Source organism: Rhineura floridana, chromosome 14, assembly GCF_030035675.1.
Source record: "Rhineura floridana isolate rRhiFlo1 chromosome 14, rRhiFlo1.hap2, whole genome shotgun sequence".
NCBI classification, from domain to species: Eukaryota; Metazoa; Chordata; class Lepidosauria; order Squamata; family Rhineuridae; genus Rhineura; species Rhineura floridana.
The window spans coordinates 11,341,080-11,361,178 of NC_084493.1; the positions used below are offsets into that span (position 1 = coordinate 11,341,080).

The 20,099-nt window shown below is 42.5% G+C and overlaps 2 protein-coding genes and 1 long non-coding RNA gene across 6 annotated transcripts in view; 1 reads left to right on the forward strand and 2 right to left on the reverse strand.

Moving 5' to 3' along the window:
• LOC133369801 (uncharacterized) overlaps positions 1 to 2,977 on the reverse strand; it is a 201,447-nt gene extending 198,470 nt beyond the window's left edge. Inside the window, exon 1 of the long non-coding RNA XR_009758994.1 lies at positions 2,301 to 2,977. This is a non-coding gene — a long non-coding RNA (uncharacterized LOC133369801). The remainder of the gene's footprint in view (positions 1 to 2,300) is intronic.
• SLC24A5 (solute carrier family 24 member 5) lies at positions 1,923 to 11,256 on the forward strand. Of its 4 annotated transcripts, none has more exons than XM_061595410.1 (9): positions 1,923 to 2,489; positions 3,278 to 3,457; positions 4,133 to 4,216; positions 4,311 to 4,414; positions 5,165 to 5,265; positions 7,719 to 7,999; positions 8,627 to 8,833; positions 10,291 to 10,392; positions 10,871 to 11,256. In XM_061595410.1, exons 1-9 carry the CDS (start codon positions 2,363 to 2,365, stop codon positions 11,191 to 11,193), a joined length of 1,509 nt encoding a protein of 502 aa, XP_061451394.1. In that variant the 5' UTR covers positions 1,923 to 2,362; the 3' UTR covers positions 11,194 to 11,256. The 4 variants fall into 4 exon arrangements, with proteins under 4 accessions (XP_061451394.1, XP_061451396.1, XP_061451395.1 ...); XM_061595412.1 differs by lacking the exon at positions 1,923 to 2,489 and adding an exon at positions 2,612 to 2,775; XM_061595411.1 differs by lacking the exon at positions 1,923 to 2,489 and adding an exon at positions 2,784 to 2,973.
• Positions 11,257 to 11,304: 48 nt separating this feature from the next.
• The window catches only part of MYEF2 (myelin expression factor 2), a 32,274-nt gene continuing 23,479 nt past the window's right edge, over positions 11,305 to 20,099 (reverse strand). Inside the window, exons 16-18 of the mRNA XM_061595413.1 lie at positions 18,364 to 18,574; positions 18,230 to 18,281; positions 11,305 to 12,075 (exon numbers count right to left, since the gene is read on the reverse strand). Of these exons, the coding sequence (XP_061451397.1) occupies positions 11,912 to 12,075; positions 18,230 to 18,281; positions 18,364 to 18,574 (427 nt within the window). The 3' untranslated portion in view covers positions 11,305 to 11,911. The remainder of the gene's footprint in view (positions 12,076 to 18,229; positions 18,282 to 18,363; positions 18,575 to 20,099) is intronic.

Genomic DNA, 20,099 nt, shown 5'->3' on the forward strand with positions numbered 1-20,099 from the left:
CAAAGCAAGGGCATTTCCCCATCACTTTCCTTTTGGGGAAGCAAGCTAATTCCACAAAAACTCCTTATCAATTCTAATTGCCCAACCCGAATGTCTCGATATGCAATTGAATCCCACCCCAACTCTCCTTTCGCATCTGTGCACATCAGCCTCTGGGCTTTGATCCAGTTGCATCATTAGTTACAACGCTACTCGTGCTTGTCCATTGTTCTTCCCCGGTAACTCGTTGAGTGCCATCTGATGTGGGAGTCTCATCTTCCAGCACTATCTTATGTTGTATTTTGGATACTCTGTTCACATAGTTTTCGTGGTAAGAGATATTCAGAGGTGGTTTACCATTGCCTTCCTCTGAGTCTGGATGCATCTTAGTCTGGCATCTCAGCATTGACCATTCCACCTTGGGTGCCCCTGCTAGGAGCCTAGCCTCTTGGTCTAGACTCCTGACGGCATTGCTCTCAGCTTCTTTGATACCCTCAGAGCCCCTCACCACGTTAAGGTGTGTATCCTAGAGGGAACCTTCCAACTCTATGATCCTGTAAGTATTTTGTTTTTAAGATGCTTTATAGTGCTTTTAGTGTTTTTGTTTGAAGACTGTTTTATTTAGGCGGGCTTTTAACTGAAAATGTTACAGTTTTAATCTATTTGATTTAATTTATTTTTAATTGTTTTTAACATGCATATTGGTTGTTCTGATTGTTTATTGTTTTAATTGTGAGCCGCCCTGAGTTCCTTGGAAGAAGGGCAGGGTATAAGTATTTTAAATAAAATAATAATAAAATAAATTTGCTGCCCTGGGTTCCTTCTGGGAGGGATAGGATATAAATTAAATAAGTACCCATAGGACTCCTTCAGGCAGCCTTTATTGAGCATTCAAGATGATTTGTGCTCACAATGCCATCAAAGCAGTCATACACAACCCAGCTTTTAATACTGTTTGTGCCTGCAAAGGTCTTGGGGAGGTCACACTGCTTCATTTCCCATCCATGCATATCCTGTGACTTCCTAATGAAATCTCGTCACTTTTTGCATCACAAATGGTCTGGTTGACTTTTGTCCCACTTTACAGCACTAATGGGGAAGCAATGCAGAACAAACTAACGGAAACTAGGGCCACATTCACATGATACATTTATTCCCCTGTTATTTCAGTTTAAACAATCATGGCTTCCCCCAAAGAATCCTGGGAAAGGTAGTTTGCTGAGAGCTGTTAGGAGACCCTATTCCCCTCATAGACCTACAGTTCCAGAATGGTGTAACAATCAATCCCTCTCTCCAGGTAATTCTTTTCTGAGAATTGTAGGTCTGTAAGGGTAACAGAGAAAGCCAGTGTGATGTAGTGGTTAGAGTGTTGGACTATGACCTGGGAGACCAGGGTTCGAATCCTGACACAGCCATGAAGCTCACTGGGTGACCTTGGGCCAGTCACTGCCTCTCAACCTCAGAGGAAGGCAATGGTAACCCCCCTCTGAATACCGCTTACCATGAAAACCCTATTCATAGGGTCACCATAAGTCGGGATCGACTTGAAAGCAGTTCATTTCCATTCCAATGGGAATAGAATCACAGAATCATAGGGTTGGAAGTAGGGTTCCCAGGTTCTTGGCCTGTATCTTTAGGAGAAGTGAAAGTCAGCCAAGTGCAGGTGTTCTTGCAACATTGTAATGGAATGGGAAAAACCACCAGGTGGAATTCTCCCTTTCCCATGAACAATTTTTAAAGATACAGAAGACCTCTTGGTTGCCAGGCCTGGCCTCCCAGAGGTGTGCTGTATCTTTAAAAGTTGTGCAGGGGGAATGGAAAATTCCACCTAGTGGTTTTTCCCATTACAGAGTTGCAAGAACACCTGCACTTGGCTGACTTTCTCTTCTCCTAAAGATACAGGATCAGTCTCAGGCTATGGACCTGGCAACCCTAGTTGTAAGGGAGCTATTAAGGCCATCGAGTCCCACCCCCAGGCATCCTCACAGCTCTCAGCACCTTCAACACAGTACAATTCCCGGGATTCATTGGGAGACGGTGTAAAGTGGAACAATAGCGGAATAAATGTATGGCGTGGCTGTGGCCTAAAACCCACCACGAACGCCCCGTTATGGGCTCACCAAGAACATGTTGCAAGATACACTCGCAACAGTAAAACACCAGTTGTTTCATGGACCCTCAGTATATCTCCCACAAGGAAATAGACTGGCCTGGTTAGTTGTCGGCCGCTGCTCTCCTCGCCTCCTTCCCCCCTCCTCTCTCCGTCTCTCCCCGCGCAATCCCAGACCCGCGGCCGGGGGAGGCCTGCCTGGGCGACTCACATGATCCCGCTGGAGCCCCTGATCCCGCCTCGCTCCGCGCCCAGTGCGAGGCTGCAGTCAGGATGCACGGAGGCTGCAGCCACCGGAGGAAGAGTCGCCTGCTGCTGCTGCTGCTGCTGCTGCTGCTGGCCGCGGCTCCTGCAGGAAATCTCCCTGCTGCAGCTCCCCAGCAGCTCCACGAGGATTCAGGTAGGAGGCTCTGCAAAGCTGGCTGCTTGCTGGAAAGCTCTGGGCGGTAGTCCTTGTTTTTTTTCCTGGCGCGCGCTTTAAGGGGAAGCAACAGGTCCCCTCTAGAACCCAGTGTGGGGCTTAAGGGGAAAAGTTATGAGCCAGCGTGTTTAGGATTGCGCGGCGCAGTGGGCCAATCACACATGCAAGTCATCACCTGAGTTTGCATTCGTCAAGAGTGAACCACCTGGGGACAAACAGCAAGAGTGGGATGTTCTGCATAAATGTGATTAGGAGCAGCCTGAGAGTACGCATTGAAAACTTCACAGTATAGCAGGCCCGGGGGCCAAATGTGGGCTTTCAGGCCCCTCAGGACAGTCCCCGGACCACAGTCCTTCTTCTCTCATTAGCCGTGTGTGGTTTTGCTTGGCTGAACTTAGATAGCACTTCTTGCTTGCGTGGATGAAGAACGTCGAGTGTGTAGAAACTAGCCTACTGTTCAAAAGTAAATTTGCATCCTCTGTCCACCACGGGCATGTGGCCCCCCGAAGGTTGTGCAGAAGGGAATGCAGCCCTTGGGCTAAAAATGGTCCCCCCCCCCCGTCTAGAATCAAAGAAAGAGGAGCACCCCCATGAGTGCTCCTTTGGCTTAAGGTTTTTAAAAACTAAATACTATTTCTTAGATTTTACTTTTAGTAGCCTCACTTTCTTTTCGAGCCTGCTCTACCTTATTACACTTTTAACAGTTGATTTTCATCAAGTCAGGTGTGTTCTGTATCAAATTAAAACCTCACAACCATTGTTTTCAGAAAATAAAACCCAGTGCATTGTCTCACTGTCATCAGAATTCCCAGAAGGGTTTTTCACTCAGCAGGAGCAAGAAGATGGAGGCATCATTATCTATTTCCTAATAATTCTTTATATGTTTCTGGCTGTGTCCATTGTGTGTGATGATTACTTCCTCCCTTCACTGGAGATCATCAGCGAATGTAAGTTTGTTTTTTCTTGTGGTGGTGGTTTTTGAAAGGGCATAAATCTTTGCTACAAAACTGAAAGGCCTTCACTCGATTAAACTGGAGGTTGCTCTCTCTTACGTAGATAAGATGTGAGCTGGAAAATTTAGTATAATTTTTAAGGAGTCACAAAGCTTGGTTGGGAGAGTAGATTATGGAAAGTGGTGAGTGTGGGGGTAGAGTTCAGCAGTCTTTCCTATAGGAATTTAGGAAGATAGAAAGCTGCCTATCAGGTCAAACTATTTGCCTGTCTAGCCCAACAATATTATTAATCTACTCTGACTGGCAGCAGCTCTCTGGGTTTACAAGCAGAGATCTTTCCCATCACTTGCTCCTTGATGATTCAGCCCTTGGCTACGAGTTAAAACGTATGTGCACTACCCCTAAGCTAAGGTCTTCTCAACAGAATGAATTCCCCACCCCAGCAGATAATCGCACCCAGATAACACATAGAAGGCAGAGTTACCATTATCCTAAGAGGCTTGTCTGCCACTTCTGTTTGAAATCCATTCCTCCTTCAGCTGCTGTAGTATTTCACCATAACCTCTGTTCTGCGCCATGGATCCACTACTGCAGTTATGTTCAGAAACATGTATAGCCCCAATATTCATATGTATTTTTCGTTTCTCACCCCTCTGTTCCTTACCGTAGCTCTTGGTCTCTCTCAGGATGTTGCAGGAGCAACATTCATGGCAGCCGGCAGCTCTGCGCCTGAATTAGTCACAGCCTTTCTCGGTAAAGTTAAGATACAGTTTCGAACAGCACACAGAATTCCTTCCACCCCACTTGTGAAAGCAGAAATTAATTATGTTGAATGCTTTACTTTTAGGGGTATTTGTCACTAAAGGAGACATTGGAGTCAGCACCATCCTTGGTTCTGCGATCTACAATGTTCTTGGTATCTGTGCAGCTTGCGGGCTCTTATCTACCATGGTTTGTCCTAGCTTTTATGATGCTCTGCAACGGTTTTCTCATGCTCTAGGGCTGAAGCCTACTTAATTTGAGGTCATTTACGATAGCAAAGCAGCGTGTGATCAATTGGAAGACAGTGAAAACTTTTGTTAAGCTACCCCACTTAGTCATGGTTCAGTCATTTTTAGAATGCTGCAAGTTTAAAATGTAGATCCAAGCACAAAAGTTGTATGACAATAGCATCATTGTGTATTTATATAAAATCTTACATCGATAAAGATGCTTGGGTCTCACTGACTGATTTGGTTACAGAGCTACTGAAATTTTTAGGGCATTTCCAGGTACGCTACAATCACACACACACACACACACACACACGGCCAAAGAAACTAGTACAGTAGTTAATCCAAGTCATCCCAATTAGTAGAAAAATCTGCAAATGGCTCACCTCTCTCTCAAATTAGAGTTCTTAGCATGTTCCCCAAACAGGTACATCCAGGTCACCCAGAAACCATGGTACACACATGCATGGAGTCTGCTATACAAATTATGAGAAATATTTCTACACCTCAAGCCCTAGATTTTGCCTGTGAGCTTTAACTGTAACCAACATTTCCAAGTCAAGCAGCATATGGGATGGCATATTAAAGACTGTGAGACTCTGTTGCATCTTTGCACATTTAACTGAAGCATTTGCAGCAAGGAACATACATCTTTGTAGAACACAAGCTTTTTAGTTTTGTAAAAAATGTATCTAATTATATTCTACAGGTTTCAAGACTGTCTTGCTGGCCATTATTTAGAGACTGTTTAGCCTATGCAGTTAGTGCAGCAGCAGTTCTGGCAATGATAATAGACAACAAAGTTTACTGGTAAGTGCCCAGCTAGTGTTCCACTAGCCAGCCATACAGTAATATTTTTCAGTTCTCTTTTGTAGTTATTTCCTCCGTCAGCAGAAGGGTGGCTAGATGATCTTTGAAGTCCTTTGCAAATCTACAATTCTCTATAACCTCAAAGTTTATATGAAATTACCCAACTTGAAAGGTTAGTTAGCTGAACAGCAGGCACAGACGCCAATAAAAATATGACCTTAAAAGGTTAGTGGTAACATCTCTTACGCTGCAATTCAACATCTCAGAACGTTGAGATTTTGACAATATGCTATTTACACAGTTAAAAGGCAGGTTATCAATCAACCAAAATTATTTAAACTGGTGAGCATCCCTTGTTCCCACATAGATTTTCCAGTGTGTTTCACTCCCAATGAGACATTTTATTCTATTCTTGGCATTACATGGGAGCAGCATACAGTCAGACCTGGAATGCTAACTGTGTCCAATCAATACCCATCTTTAGTTTGACAAATACAAGCTGCTTCATTATAATGGCCTCTAATACATGGTTTTCCTTCAGTCAAGAAACAGCAAGAACCGATCTTAAAATGTACTTTGGTAAAAGACAGGTTTAGTTCTGTCTGATAAGGGGACTTGTTCACGTGACAATGATCATATGTATCACACCTGTAAGTGCAGGTTATTATTATTATTATTTAGTTTTATATCCAGCCCTTCCTCCCAGTAGCAGCCCAGGGCAGCAAACAAAAGCACTGAAAACCACTCTAAAACATAAAACAAACTTTAAATTATATTACATCCTTAAAAACATATTAAAATCAAGCATCTTTAAAAACATGTTTTTTAAAAAATTAATGCCATGAAGCGAGGAGTGCCACTAAATGTCATCGCCACCTTCACAGAAGCAGCGGAGGTGGGTCCATTACGTCATATGGAGCATTGATCCACTAACCTTGATCTGCCTTCGGATAGCCCCCACTTCTTACCTGTCTTCTTACATATAGCCAGTCCAGGGGGTGGCACTAACAGCTTCCTTCTCCTTCATCTCAGTGTTGCCTTTGTAAAACTCAGCAAGATGAGGAGAAAGCTAGAATGAGTTTGCTCTGACTAATATTGGCTCTAATTCCTCTGCTTTTGCCATCTTTGCCTTCCACCCAACAAGTCTCTATGGGCAACAGCCACCACTCACCACTGCAGAAGGGAAATTTAGCAAGTAATCATGTCCCCATTACACATAAAACCACCCATCAAAAATGGGGAATCTATGGCCAGAGAAAGTATATTCTGTATCATCTGTATTTTAGAAGGCATCAGTGTGTATGAAAATTCAAGCCTAATGAGTCCTTCAAAGTGCACATGGTTGCAAGGAATAGCATCTTTCAAATAGACCCTTCCTTTCCCTCACCCCCCAATTTAACAATACATAGTGAAAAACAGTCACTTCCTGTTCCTGTTTGAAAGCTGGCCACTAGGTGACAAAACCAGGACACAGATGTGGGGAGAGTGCCTACCCTCTTCTCTAGGCCTTACTTGCCTGACATAGGGCCATTAAAATAGCCACGTTCAGTTAGGAACAAGCAGCACCAAAGCACATAGGGACTGGGGCTTCTTGCTTTAAAGTGGTAGTGCAGCATGATCCAAAGGCAATCTCTCAGAAGATATGGAGAGTTAAACTTTCGGGGAAGGTAAATCTGCTTTTTCGACCTCTCCTCTGCCCTAGATGTTGATTAGGCCCCACAAGTACAGTGCAGATAAAGACTCTCTGAGCAAGGTGCTGGCAACTATGTCCATTTTAAACAATCCACCACACAAAGGGAACGTACCTTTTGCCCCCTTCCTCTGCAGGTGCCCAGCACTCCCATACCTTGCTATAGCGAGCCAAGGAATATTTGAGGCGGCTTGAATAATTATGTCCTTGATTTTAGGAGACTCGCTACAATGAAGATTTGAGAACTCTCGGATTATATAGAAAGCTGTTTATCTTTGCACTCTAATATGGAAAGTAGTCAGATGTCAATTGCCAGTCATTCGGCCCTTCAAAAGAAATAATGCTTTGGGAAATGCTGGGTATCCTTAGAGAGACAGACTTAAAGGCCATGGCTTGGTAGCAAAGCATATATGAAAAAGTCCCAGGTTCAACCCCTGGTATCTACTGGTAGGGCTAGGAAAGACCACTATCTGCAACCTTGGAAAGCTGCTCCCAGTCAAAGAAGACAATACAGAGCTAGATGGACCACACTCCGAAATAGTATAGGGGGGTTCCTATGTTCCCATCTTGCCTTGCAAATTCAATCTTCCCTCTTGGAAAAAGAAAACCGTTAACCCATCCCTTTGGACTAAGCATACATCCTCAAATGTGAATTATTTTCAATTACGGTTGTTCTGTAGCCAAATATGAAATGTACTGAATACAAAAACATGCCATGAAACATGTAAGGTTTTTTCCCCTGTGAATTCTTTCTTTGTTCCAGGTATGAATCTGCTTCCCTTCTGTTAATATATGGAATCTATATTTTGGTGCTCTGCTTTGACATTAAAATCAGTCAGTACATCATGAAGAAGTTTAGTTGTTGCTGTACCTGTTTCATGGCGACCACAGAAGAGGCTGAACAACAGCCACTGATTGGCTGGAAGGAAGAGACAGGACCCCTTGTTCGGCGACAGTCAAGAGCAGACAGCGGAATTTTCCATGATGATTCCAATTACTCTCAACTTTCAATAAGTTTACATGGACTCCATACGGTTTCTGAAGGTAAACTGCAATCTTTACCAACAGTTCTTTTCAAAAGGGCTGGCACAGCTTCAGAAATTCTAGTCCAAAACTAAACTATTAGCCACTCTTGTCACTCTCAAGTTTTCCTATGAAAGTAAAATGTTGCTACTGAACGTAACTTACAAGTCTGGAAGCTCATGTTTTAAAGTTTATAATGGCTCAGGTGAGACATAAGCTTAAGCAGGACTACACTAGGCCTGATCAGGGTGATATTCCCCCAGCAACACTCACGCACAGAATAATCATTGATCCTGGGTTGCCTGCAAGGCATAGATGGATATCTTAAGTTTTGTTTCCTGTTATACCCAATCTTGGTTAGTTTTAGTGGATCTCTAAGAGGCCTAAGCTTTGCACAGCTAAAGTCTATACATAGTCATAAGATGACTGGGGATTTGAATAATTATTTGTGATGCTTTACAAGGTAATCATTACCTGGAGAAAGTTCTATTGGAACGATAAGTAGTAAGTCCTGTAAATAATATATAATGCACATCTGTCCAAATAGCTAAATAGGACCAAGTTCACATTAGGAAAATTATACACTTCTTGAAAGCATGACTTTTTAAAACCAAGATCTCATTTCTTAAATGCGTTGTCATCTGACAGATTCTCCAAGTGTGTTCTCCATGCCTGAAACAGATCTGAAAAGAGTTCTGTGGGTGCTGTCTCTACCAATTATTACTCTACTCTATTTGACAACACCTGACTGCAGGAGACAGTTTTGGAAGAACTTGTTCATGCTTACATTTTTCATGTCAGCAGTATGGATTTCTGCATTTACATACATTCTTGTATGGATGGTAACAATAGTGGGTATGTATTGAGTCTACATAATAATCCATCTAAGACAGTAATCAGCATTTCAGTGGTGCTTATAATAAAGTTACCGTGCTTAAGATTTCAGACTGGCCCCCTTTGACATTTAATGCCTTGCACTCATGAAAGGCCAATTTATGAGTACGTATTTACTAGAATTAAGAGACAGGCTTAGCCACCTTTTAACAAATGTTGTAGGAGATAAAAAGCATTCTTTTTTTAATTAAAAAAGTTTAGATTACATGTTCAGTAGGTATAACTACCTGAAAAAAATCAAAGTGCATAGCAAACTAATGTAAGGTAATCTGAATAGTGAATTAGTATCTCAGGTAGTTAACCTTAGGACACATAAGGGGAGCCTGCTGGATAGAGCCAAAGACCCATCTAGTCCCAATATCCTGATCTCACAATGGTCAACCAGATGCCTATGGGAAGACCAAAAGCAGGACCTAAGCACAACAGCACTTTACCCATTCGTGATTCCTCATCACCTGCTACACGGTCCTTTTCACTGAAGATGCCAAGGACTGGACCTGAGAAGTGCTGCTTGCAAAGCGTGTGGGTCTTCTACAGACCTTCCCCTGAAGATCAGATTCTCCTATGTTAACATTCCAAAATGGAATCTTTTGAAGAATGAGCTAAAAAAAAATCACAAGCAGTATTATATTGAATCGTTCCTATATTCCATCTGTCACTATGCAATTGAAATAGTGGAAAATAAATATATGGGAATCATGTGTTGAACAGTACATCTGGATTCAGTCTCTGACTGTGTAGCAAATTGCAATGTTGTAATAAATTTTCAGGCATCACCAACTATGTAAAACCTAGAGCCAACAAGACCACCTTAGAAATTTGGATCCCAAACTATTGCAATGAAAAAGCCTACACCAGTCTTGAAGAGTGCCCCTTTTCATCCATTTCAGGACCAAAACTCTTAAAGTTACTTTTCCATTGGAACTTTCACAGCAATGCCATTTGAAAGTTGTTGAGTAAAGATTATCAGCTGACTTCATCCCTTCCCCCCACCCCGGGAATTCATGTGTTTCTTTCAAGAGCAGATGATTAAAAGGGGTTAGTGGTTCATATGACTTCAAGAGCTCATGTGATAAAGATGCCAAGGGAACAGAAGGGGATTATAAGCAGTTGTAGCAACTCCAAAAAGTGGGCTGCAATAAGAAGAGCAAGCTTCTCCAGTATTTGAATGGAGACTTGGTGCAGACTTTCATACTGTTTAGTGACAATATTTTCCAAGCTAGAAAGTTTTCATCTGTTACTGTTAAACTGATAGCTTCTTTCAGCGTAAACCATGAAGCTGCAACATGTTAATCTGTTCATAATAATTTTAAAAGGTGATCCCCTGAGTCAATAGTAGTACAACTACCCCCTAATCTGTTCTTTGTCCTTTAAGAGAAAGCTAAAATATTTCATCCTTTTGATTCTTCCTGCTTCAGGAGAAACTTTGCACATTCCAGAAACTGTAATGGGTCTTACATTACTAGCCGCAGGAACAAGCATACCAGATACAGTTGCAAGTGTGCTGGTGACTAGGAAAGGTAAGCCCATACTATTATGAAGCAATTTGCAACTACTGCAAAGAAGATTCTCCCCCCTTGTTTATAATACACTGACACAATGCATTTAGGTGCCGTTTACATTCACTAACACGCTATATTGCCCTGAAGAACAGGCAAATATTTAGCATATAAAACTGGAAGGAAATGTTACTTTTGTAAGTAGCACCAGGGGCTTGGGCCAAAACAGAAGGCAACCCCCTTCATACCCCACTTGTGAGCTTCCAAAAGGCAATGAAGCAGCAGCTATTAGGAGACAGAATACTAGACCACATAGAGCTTGGATACAGCAACAAAAATTCTTAGCAGCCATCCTAAGATATTGCAGGCATGTTTAAACTGAGAAGCGACCAAGGTGGCAATTCCTGTGATCATAGTATAGTAGATTAATTTTAAAATACAGTAAAATGCAGCAAGGAGTTTCCTTAAGACTGATACTAAAGTTTGTTTTATCTTGCAGGACTAGGAGATATGGCAATGTCAAACGTTGTAGGATCCAATATATTTGATTTGTTGTGTTTGGGATTACCATGGTTTATAAAGACAACCTTTGTAGACACATCAGCTCCTATGGAAGTAAACAGCAGCGGCTTGACTTATACTGCCATTTCACTTGTTTGCTCCATTGCTTTTATTTTTCTGGCCGTTCACCTTAATGGATGGAAGCTAGACAAAAAATTGGGGGCAGTCTGCCTAGTGATGTACTTAGCATTTGTAGTATTATCAGTCCTATATGAACTTGGAGCCATAGGAAACATTCCTATGACGATGTGTGGGGACTAGGTTGGTTGTTGTTTTTAACACTGTAATCAAGAATAAAAAAATAAAACATACATAAGGAATGAAAGGACTACTTTCTTCATTTCATCAAATAAAAAACTCCAGAATTCTCTCTGAGCTCTAAAACTTATTTACAGAAATTCCACATCATGACATAAAAATCACTGAAAAGCTCAAGGCTATCAAGAATTAATGAGAGCATTTCCTTTCAGAGATAAGAGCAGCAGTGACTACAAATGCATGTAAAACAAACTGGGAAAGGGGGGTAAAAAAAGGGAAGACACATTCTTTACATTACAATTGTAACATGGGGAAATATGACACAAAACAAGTTCCACTATACAGTCTTTGTTAAACAGAGAAAATGGCTTGTTTTATTAAAAACAGTAGAACCATTCATTTAAACTGAATGACTAGAGACACTTAGCATGATTTTGGAAAGGTATTAGAACAGCCACAGCTCCTAGACTTCAAGAGAAGGTGCGGGTGTTCATACCACTGAACAAGTCAGGAAAGTTCTCTTCAAAAACCAAAATAAGAGTCAGTTAATGACTTCACAGTATATTTAACGCTATACTGTTAAAGGCTGGTGGGTTTAAAAGTTTTGTTTTTCCAACTGAAATAAAGCATACAATGTTACTAAAAATGACTTACTAGGAGGAGACAGGGAGAGAGAAGCTAAACAGACAAAAAGGAATGTTCCCCAGCATGTCATTATAAATTATGCAACGCGATCTAAACGTACGTCAATTTCTCTGCCACTGATTTTTATGCCATTCATTATTCTACAGGCTTTTTCCGCAGATTCTGGTGAATCGAATCTGACAGTTCCACAGCCTTTCGATTTCCCATTCTCCATTTTTATTTCTGCAAACATTACATGACCTGGACAAAGAAAAATAAAGTTTAGTTTAGTCTACAATATACTGATGTTTGAAATACCAGTCGCTACAGATAACTTTAAAAATCTGAATTATCCACAAGATTATTTTATTCATTAAATTAATATCCCACCCTTTCTCCCAGAAGGAGCCCACAGCAGCAAACAAAAACACTAAAAGCTCCTTAAAACATCTTAAAAACAAAAGACTTTAAAACATATTAGCACAAAACACTTTTAAAACATTTTTTTTAAAAAAAACAGCTTTAAAAAGATCTTAAAAAGCAATTCCAGCACAGACAAAGACTGACAAAAGGCCTCTACTTAAAAGGCTTGTTGAAAGGAGCACTTGCATAGGCGCCGAAAAGATAGCAGAAATGGTGCCTGTCTAATATTTAAGGGGAGGGAATTCCAAAGTGCCGGTGCCACATCACTAAAAGTCCATTTCCTATGTTGTGTGAAACGGACCTCCTCATAAGAAGGTATCTGTAGGAGGCCCTCACCTGCACAGTATAGTGTTCAACCAGGTATATAAGGGGTAAGACGATATTTCAGGTATCCTGGTCCCAAGCTGCGTAGGGCTCTGTACAGCAAAACTAAAACCTTGAACCTAGCCCAGTACCTAATAGGCAGCCAGTGCAATTCATTCAGCAGCAAGGTAACATGTTGGTGATATCCTGCCCAGTCACGCTGAAATGTTTTGCACCAGCTGCAGCTTCCGGACCAACCTCAAAGGCAGTCCCATATAGAGTGCATTATAGTAATCCAATCTGGAGGTTATCAGTGCATGGACAACAGTGGTCAAGTTATCCCAGTCCAGAAAGAGCCACAGCTGTCTTACCAGCCAAAGTTGGTAAAAGGCACTCCTAGCCACCGAGGTCACCTGGGCCTCTAGTGACAAAGAGGCTATGAACCTGCTCTTTCAAAGGGAATACAACCCCATCCAAAGAAGGCAACTGACCAATTATTCAAACTTAAGAACCACTAACTCCCAGTGCCTCCCTCTTGCTAGGATTCAGACTCAGTTTACTGGCCCTCATCCAGCCCACCAGAGTCTAGGCACTGGTCTGAGTCCTGATTCAGATGTTACAAAGAAATAGAGCTGGGTATTACTAGCATACCACTGACACCTTTCCCCAAATCTCCTGATGACCACTTTCAAGGGCTTCAGATAGATGTTAAACAGCATTGGAAACAAGATGGTACCCTCCAGCACCCCACAGCACAACTGCCAGGGGGGCAAAAGAAAATCACCCAATTCTCTGTAAACAACCTTGGAGATAGAATTGGAGAGCCACTGTAAAACAGTGCCCTCAATACCCATCTCACCAAGTTGGCCCAGAAGGATATCATGGTCAATGGTATCAAATGCTGCCAAGAGATCAATTAAGAATAACAGGGTCGCACTCCCCCTGTCCTTCTCCCAATAAAGGTCATCCATCAGGGCTACCAAGGCTGAATCAGTCCCATAACCAAGCCTGAACCCAGATTGGAATGGGTCAAGTTAATCCGTTTCATCCAAGAGGACTTGCAATTGCTGCGCCACAACTCTCTCAATCACCTTCCCTAAGAAGGGGGTATTTGCGACCAAGCAGTTGTCACAAACCAATGGGTTCAGGGTAGGGACAGGAGAGAATATCCGACAAAATCGAACCTCGTACCGGATCCTGACTGAATTCGCAAGTTCGCTATCCCTTCAGAGTGGCACCGATCTCTTGCAGCGGGCCACAGCACGGATTTTGTGGCTATGACTGCAATCAGCAAAATTTTTTTTTTAATCTCCCCCTATTTTAGGTTTTTTTTTTCATAATTTAGGATGTGTCAACCACAGGATTTCCATTTATCCATTATATATATTATGGGGAAAAAATTGTTATCGCAACATAATACCACAAAAGTTGGCTATATATGTCTTCAATGTTAATTGTCAAATCATCCTGCAAGGTCATGTTTTTCAAACAAGGTATCTCAGAGCATTCTGAATCTCTTGCATGGGAAACATTACGATGATGAAACTGACCCACACTACCTGCCTCACCCCGCTCCCGCCCCTTTCCTTGCTGCTGTTCTGAGCTAACCAAGGGCTGCTTCTCTCTCGGTCTCTCTGTGCTAAATGTGTGTGTGTGTCACTGTGTGACTGACAGTGACAGACAGTGTCTGTGCAGCGCAGTGGGGCACCGCCAGCGCCTGCCTGCACCTCTCCCACACTCTCTCAGACTGTGTTTTTTAACTTTCTATTGCCACCCCTCACGAGACCCTTGTTGATGTTCAATCATTGGCACAGCTCCTGGCACCCTGTCTAAGTGTGAGAGTTTTTAAATAATTTAATTAACTGGGAATTCATTGCTTAAACCAGGTCGTAAGGCAACCTAAAAATTACGCAATGTTTTTTTCCGCTGCCAAAAAAACTACATGGGATGCTGTCATTTACATAAGTATCTATGAAAACAATTCTGTATTTTTGCAACCCAGAGAAAAAAAAACCTGCAGATCGAATCACCCAAAGCAGATCAAATTGGCAAGCACCAGAGCAAGCAGAAACAAAAAAAGACGGACCAGTAAAGAAACAACGGATTATCGAACTGCATGTGGATGAGCACCATGCAGTGAACCCCATCCCTAGTCCAGAGTGGGCTTTTTCAGGATAGGTCGGATCACCGCCTCTTTCAGGGCAGGTGGGACCACCCCCTCTCACAAAGATGCACTGGCTACACCCTGGATCCACTCAGTTATACCCCCTCTGCAGGCTTTAATAAGCCAAGGAGGGCAAGGGTCAACAGGACACACTGCTGGCCACATTGTTGCAAGCACCTTGTCCACATCATCAAGCCACATCAACTGAAACTGATCCCAAGATGTTGCAGCGGACATTGCAATGGACACCTTACTGGGGGCTACAGTAGATGTAGATAGGACATCAGATTGCTACAGAGGCAAGCAACTTTATCCTCGAAGGCCCTTGCAAACAATTCAGAGTGAGCTTCCAAACAGCCTAACACTCCATTTCCTCGAGTTGATGTTAACAGCCTCCTGACAATACGAAAAAGCTCCACTGGATGGCTACTTGAGAATGCGATGGAGATAGAACAGCAGGCCACCTTTGCCGTCCTCACTGCCACACAGTAGGTACAGTTATGATGTTTTATTCATGCCTACTCAGCCTCACAACACGTCTTTTGCACTTGCGCTCTAGCCATCGTCCCGTTTCATTGTCATTAGTTCACCGGTGTACCAAGGTGCAAACCGGGCTCCACAATGCCAGGGAGAGCGCTCAGGGGCAACCGTATTAAGAGCCCGACAAGTCTAATTTTTCCATAGTGTAACAAGGGCTTCAACATGGTCACCTGCTCTATCTACTGGAAACCTCCCTCAGGGAATTCCAGAAGCCAGTAGATTCCATTACTCTCCAAGGGCGAACAATCTTAATCTGTCCACCACCTCTGTAGGGGAGTTGTAAGTGTAAACTTCACCAGGAAGTGGTCTGCCCACAACAATGGGGTGACAACTACCACCACCCCAATTTCCAGAACACCCTTTCCTTCATCTGGAACAAAAACCAAACTGAGGGTGTGCCCTGCCCTATGTGTTGAACCGGTGACAAATTGAGACAGTCCCATGGTCGTTATGGAAGACATGAAGTTCCAAGCCAGAACACTAGAGGCAGCCTCAGCATGGACATGAAATCACCCAGGACTATTGTTCTGGGCTCCTTCAATACCACAGCCGAGGCGCCCTCTGCCACCTCAATCTGGGCAGCAGGGTGGACGGTTCACCAGGAGCAACCCTAGTTTACTGTTTCTTTAGGCTGACACCAGGTGCAAGCCCTCACAGCCATCTCTGACAGAGTGGTTTCCTGGTGACAGAGATGGAAGTTCTATAGACCACAGCAACTTCTTCCCCCCTCCTTGCAGCCCACGAGTACCCAGGTGGGCAAAGCTGGGTCAGGTCAATTCCTCCCAGCTCACCCACCCACCCAGGTCTCAGTAATGCACACCAAATCGGCACCTTCATCCATGATCAAATCATGGATGAATGTGGTCTTATTGTGTACCAGTCTGGCATTAAACAGTAACACACACAGGCCAGTGGGCACAGCAGATGAGCATCCAGGAACCCATCCATGGGAGGAGTGGGAGCAAGGCATAGATAGCCTTGTCCTCGTCTTCCAGAGTAGCCCGCCTTCCTATGGCTATACCTCCCCCTTTCCTATCTTAACACCAACCACACAAATACGACTAACCATTTAGCAGCCTCCATTCTGCCATACCACACTCTAACAAAATACTAGTCACACTGTGCTATGTGCTCCCCAAGTTCCACTGTACTCCAGCTATCTGCCCACCTATGACTTCCTCCTCTACCTTAGCTGCAGATGTTTAGTTCCCATCATTTTTCACTCACCACCCCAACTCTCCCACTTCTACTTGCTCTGCTATGTCCTGTCCTTGAATAGTCTATCCTGCTTTCAGCTGTTCAAAAAGCAATCATTTTCTTCCAACAGGTTTGGCTATGGTGGCTCTCTTTCCTATACCTCCAGACTTTTTTCTTGCCCCCTCAAGCAAAGCTGAATTGATACACTGGGGACACACTTTTAAGAACTTCAACAGTAATTAAAGGTTGAGAGGCTTCTCAATATTTTAGTCACCTGGATGATCCCAGGAAACAGGCATACTGATCTAAAATCTTGAACAGGATTTAAAATTGACACTAAACAGCACAATTCTACATTCAGACTATGATAGTTTACAGTAAGGCCCTTAAGTAAGATCAACTGACTCCAACACTCCTTGCTGCATTTTCAAGCAGCCTAGGTCACCACTCACACTGGGACAGACCAAGTCTATGCTATGTTTTTTAAAAACATAGAGAGAGAGAAGCCTCAACTTCTTAAGCCACAAATATAATAAAGAGCAAATTTCACATGGTGACAATCTTGCTTTTTTGATGTTTGAAATCAGGGATGGGAATACTTTCGCCCTCCAGATACTGTTGGACTTTAACTCTTATCAGCTGCAGACAACATAGCGAATGATCGGGGGGGAGGCACAGGTTCTCTATTCCTGTTTTAAACAGGGCAAAAAGATATAATTTTTGCGGGTGATTTATACTAACAGGAAATGCTACTGAAAATAAAGTTTATTTGTTTTTAAATAGGCACTTTTGTGGATTTCAAAGCAAGATTTATGGATTATAACAAACACTGGAGAGGTGTGCAGTCAAAGAAGGTATTTAAAGCTTGAGTTCTACTAGAAGCCACAAAAGCTCTCTCTTTGTTCACTTTGTGAACAATCTGTACAAAGTAAGGATGAGTTTTCACAAAAAGGTAATATAAATGAAGATAACATTCCCTTCAGAAGTCAACAAAAGGAAGCTAAGATGACTTGGACCTTAATTAAAAAATCATTATTTGCTATAAAAACAAAAAAACTAAATACATTAAAAACCTTACCACCAGATGTCTATACTTTACAGGAATGCCAAGAACTAGCATTACTCCAACATTATGACATCCTTAAAATGAAGACCTCAGTTATCAAGGAAATATCAGGCTTCTTCCCAATGTAGTCTGAATACATTCCAACAGTTCCAAACTGAGATGGATTCAGATGTAAACCCAAACCATGGCTTGTGGCAATTTAAGTAAAAGAATCAACATGATCCAAACAAATCATAAATTGTGAGTGGCCACCAAGCAGGAACTAAAACCATGGCTTGAAACTGGTTTGCAAACTAGTTTGGGCAAACTGTGGTTTCTCATCACATTTGAACAAACCAGTTTGCTCAACCCTCTGAGGTCAGTTTTGGGCAGCATCTGGGGACTCTCAGGAAAAGCAAGAAACTGCTCAAACCATCGTCTGCCTGTGCATGAGAAATGCAGGTCATAGTTTGGAGACTAAAATGAGTTGGCATACTTTGGCATTGCATCCAAGCCAGCCCTCCACATTCTGTGGAACCTTGGGGTTCCTTAATGATGATCAGTAATGAAGGTCAAGCTTCCATGAAAGGCCAACTCTTCCCCTGAAATTGGGTGCCTACTCCGTTCACACTAAGCAGTGAGTGATGCCCAACGACACTGGTACAGGTGATAGTCTCACCCTACCATTTTTGTTGCAGCTAATCTTTCTCTGAGAGGCAACAACATTTGTGCCTAATACTTACCACACTGGCTGAATTTTTCCTTAAGCTTCTGCCAGGTCAAGTCAAAAGGAAGCTGAAATGAAGATAAGCATATAGTAACGCAAGGAGAAAAAGCAAGAGAAATGCTGCTCATTAAGTTTAATTCATAGGCTTACATTTCTGACAAATATCTGGTTGCCTTTGGTGCCTACTCTGTCTCTCACACCACTTCCCATTGGGCCAGGCACAAATCCTCGATCCATATCAATATTTCTCTCCAGACCAGTTCCCATGGTTGGCCCCATTCGATCAAACGTGGAGTTCATCCGATCCATTCCCATACCCATACCCATTCCTCCAGTCATACTGTTCATACCACTTATTCCACTACCTGAAAACACAAAGAAATACTTTTAGGAATCCAAGAGTGACAGGTATACTATAATAAACACAAGCTATAGATTAGTTTCAAATTTGTATATAAACTGGTTTGAAGCAAAGGAAAATGCAGATCAGTTAACATAGAGAAAACTAAAATTTCTTGTGCAACCAGTCAAGTTAACTCTGACATGCAATAGAATCCCAAGATACTCAGATGAAACAGCACTTAAAGGGCTGAGTGCTATTTTAACCAAATTCATATAGTACTTTGTCCGATTTGATTCAAGGATGCAAAGGGGGCAAACATTTATTATGCTGCTAATTACTAGCCAGCAACAAAGAGACTGCGCTTGTTTCTTTCCTTTCTTTTTCGAGCCATTGGCTTACGTTTTTCATAAATGTAAGTTGTAATTAACAGAATTACAGAATTATTTTAAGTGGTATATATTTGGGTTGTGCAAGTATATGTAAACCCGTTAATGTTTCATTAACTCACACAGCAAAACTGAAGGGCTGTTCATATTGCCACTATACCGTTCAGTTAACTATTAGCGATTTATGCTAGTATCAGCCCATGACATACAGTGGTCGAATTCAGCCAACTAGATGCCTCCACTGCCACCATGTTGAATTCCACCTTCATCAGCTTTTGGGATGTTACAGCTAACCTTTAAAGGGTGGTTTGCATGATATACCGAAAGTAACTCAGTGCATAATAGTTCATGAAAGTGAACGCTTCTCTGTAGGCTTATAGGGTCATGTCTGTCACTTACTGATTGTGTGAACCAACTTTTGTGATTTCACCAGTCCTATTAAGATCATATGCCTTTGACATAAGCAAGCAGGATCCGAGTGAATTTAAAAAAGCTGAAGTTATTGAGGAATATTAAAAGTTATTCTGTGTGTCTGATAGACACTGATTGCAGGAAAGGACCATAGCTCAATGGCAGATCACTTACTGTTCATGCAAAAGATACCAGATTCTGTTGGCATTAGGCCGTACTGCCTATGGATGTTTTCATCAGGTCTGAAAGAGTTACAAGCTTGTGTCTGCAGGAGCAGCGTTATCAGCTAAGACTGGCCTGGGAAACAGACACATTGCCATGGTAACGGGTGATAACAGCTTGGGAAAAAGTTCTATTGCTCTTCTGTTCTGTGCTGTGCTGTCTGTGTCTTGTATCTGAATTGAGAGCTTCTCCTTGAAGGTGGGGGGAACTCTACATGTATCTACTTTTAAAGCCTTTGGCCTTAATGTCTAAGTAAAGACTCTTAAACTTTCTCAAGCCTCTGTGATGATTCTTTACCATCTTACATCCAACGTAACGTGTTGTTTCACGCAAGAACCGCCACACGTCAACAGGGTTATGGGCCCAGATCCACAGCGCGTTACACAGGAGTAAGTGGCTGGTCTGAACGGCAGACGGAGATCCAGAGGGCAGCTTGATTGATTGTGCCAGACAGAGGTGAGCAGAGATGGCTGCTGTAAACATGTCTGGAGGCTTGCCGATGGAACGACTTACGGAAAAGAATT

Excerpts from the sequence above, each read along its gene's own strand:
- SLC24A5 (XM_061595409.1), top strand. The coding sequence starts at position 3,055 with ATGGTCCCCCCCCCCCGTCTAGAATCAAAGAAAGAGGAGCACCCCCAT. Across the intron at positions 3,458-4,132 it reads ACTGGAGATCATCAGCGAAT|CTCTTGGTCTCTCTCAGGAT; the intron begins GTAAGTTTGTTT and ends TCCTTACCGTAG. Across the intron at positions 8,000-8,626 it reads ACTCCATACGGTTTCTGAAG|ATTCTCCAAGTGTGTTCTCC; the intron begins GTAAACTGCAAT and ends GTCATCTGACAG.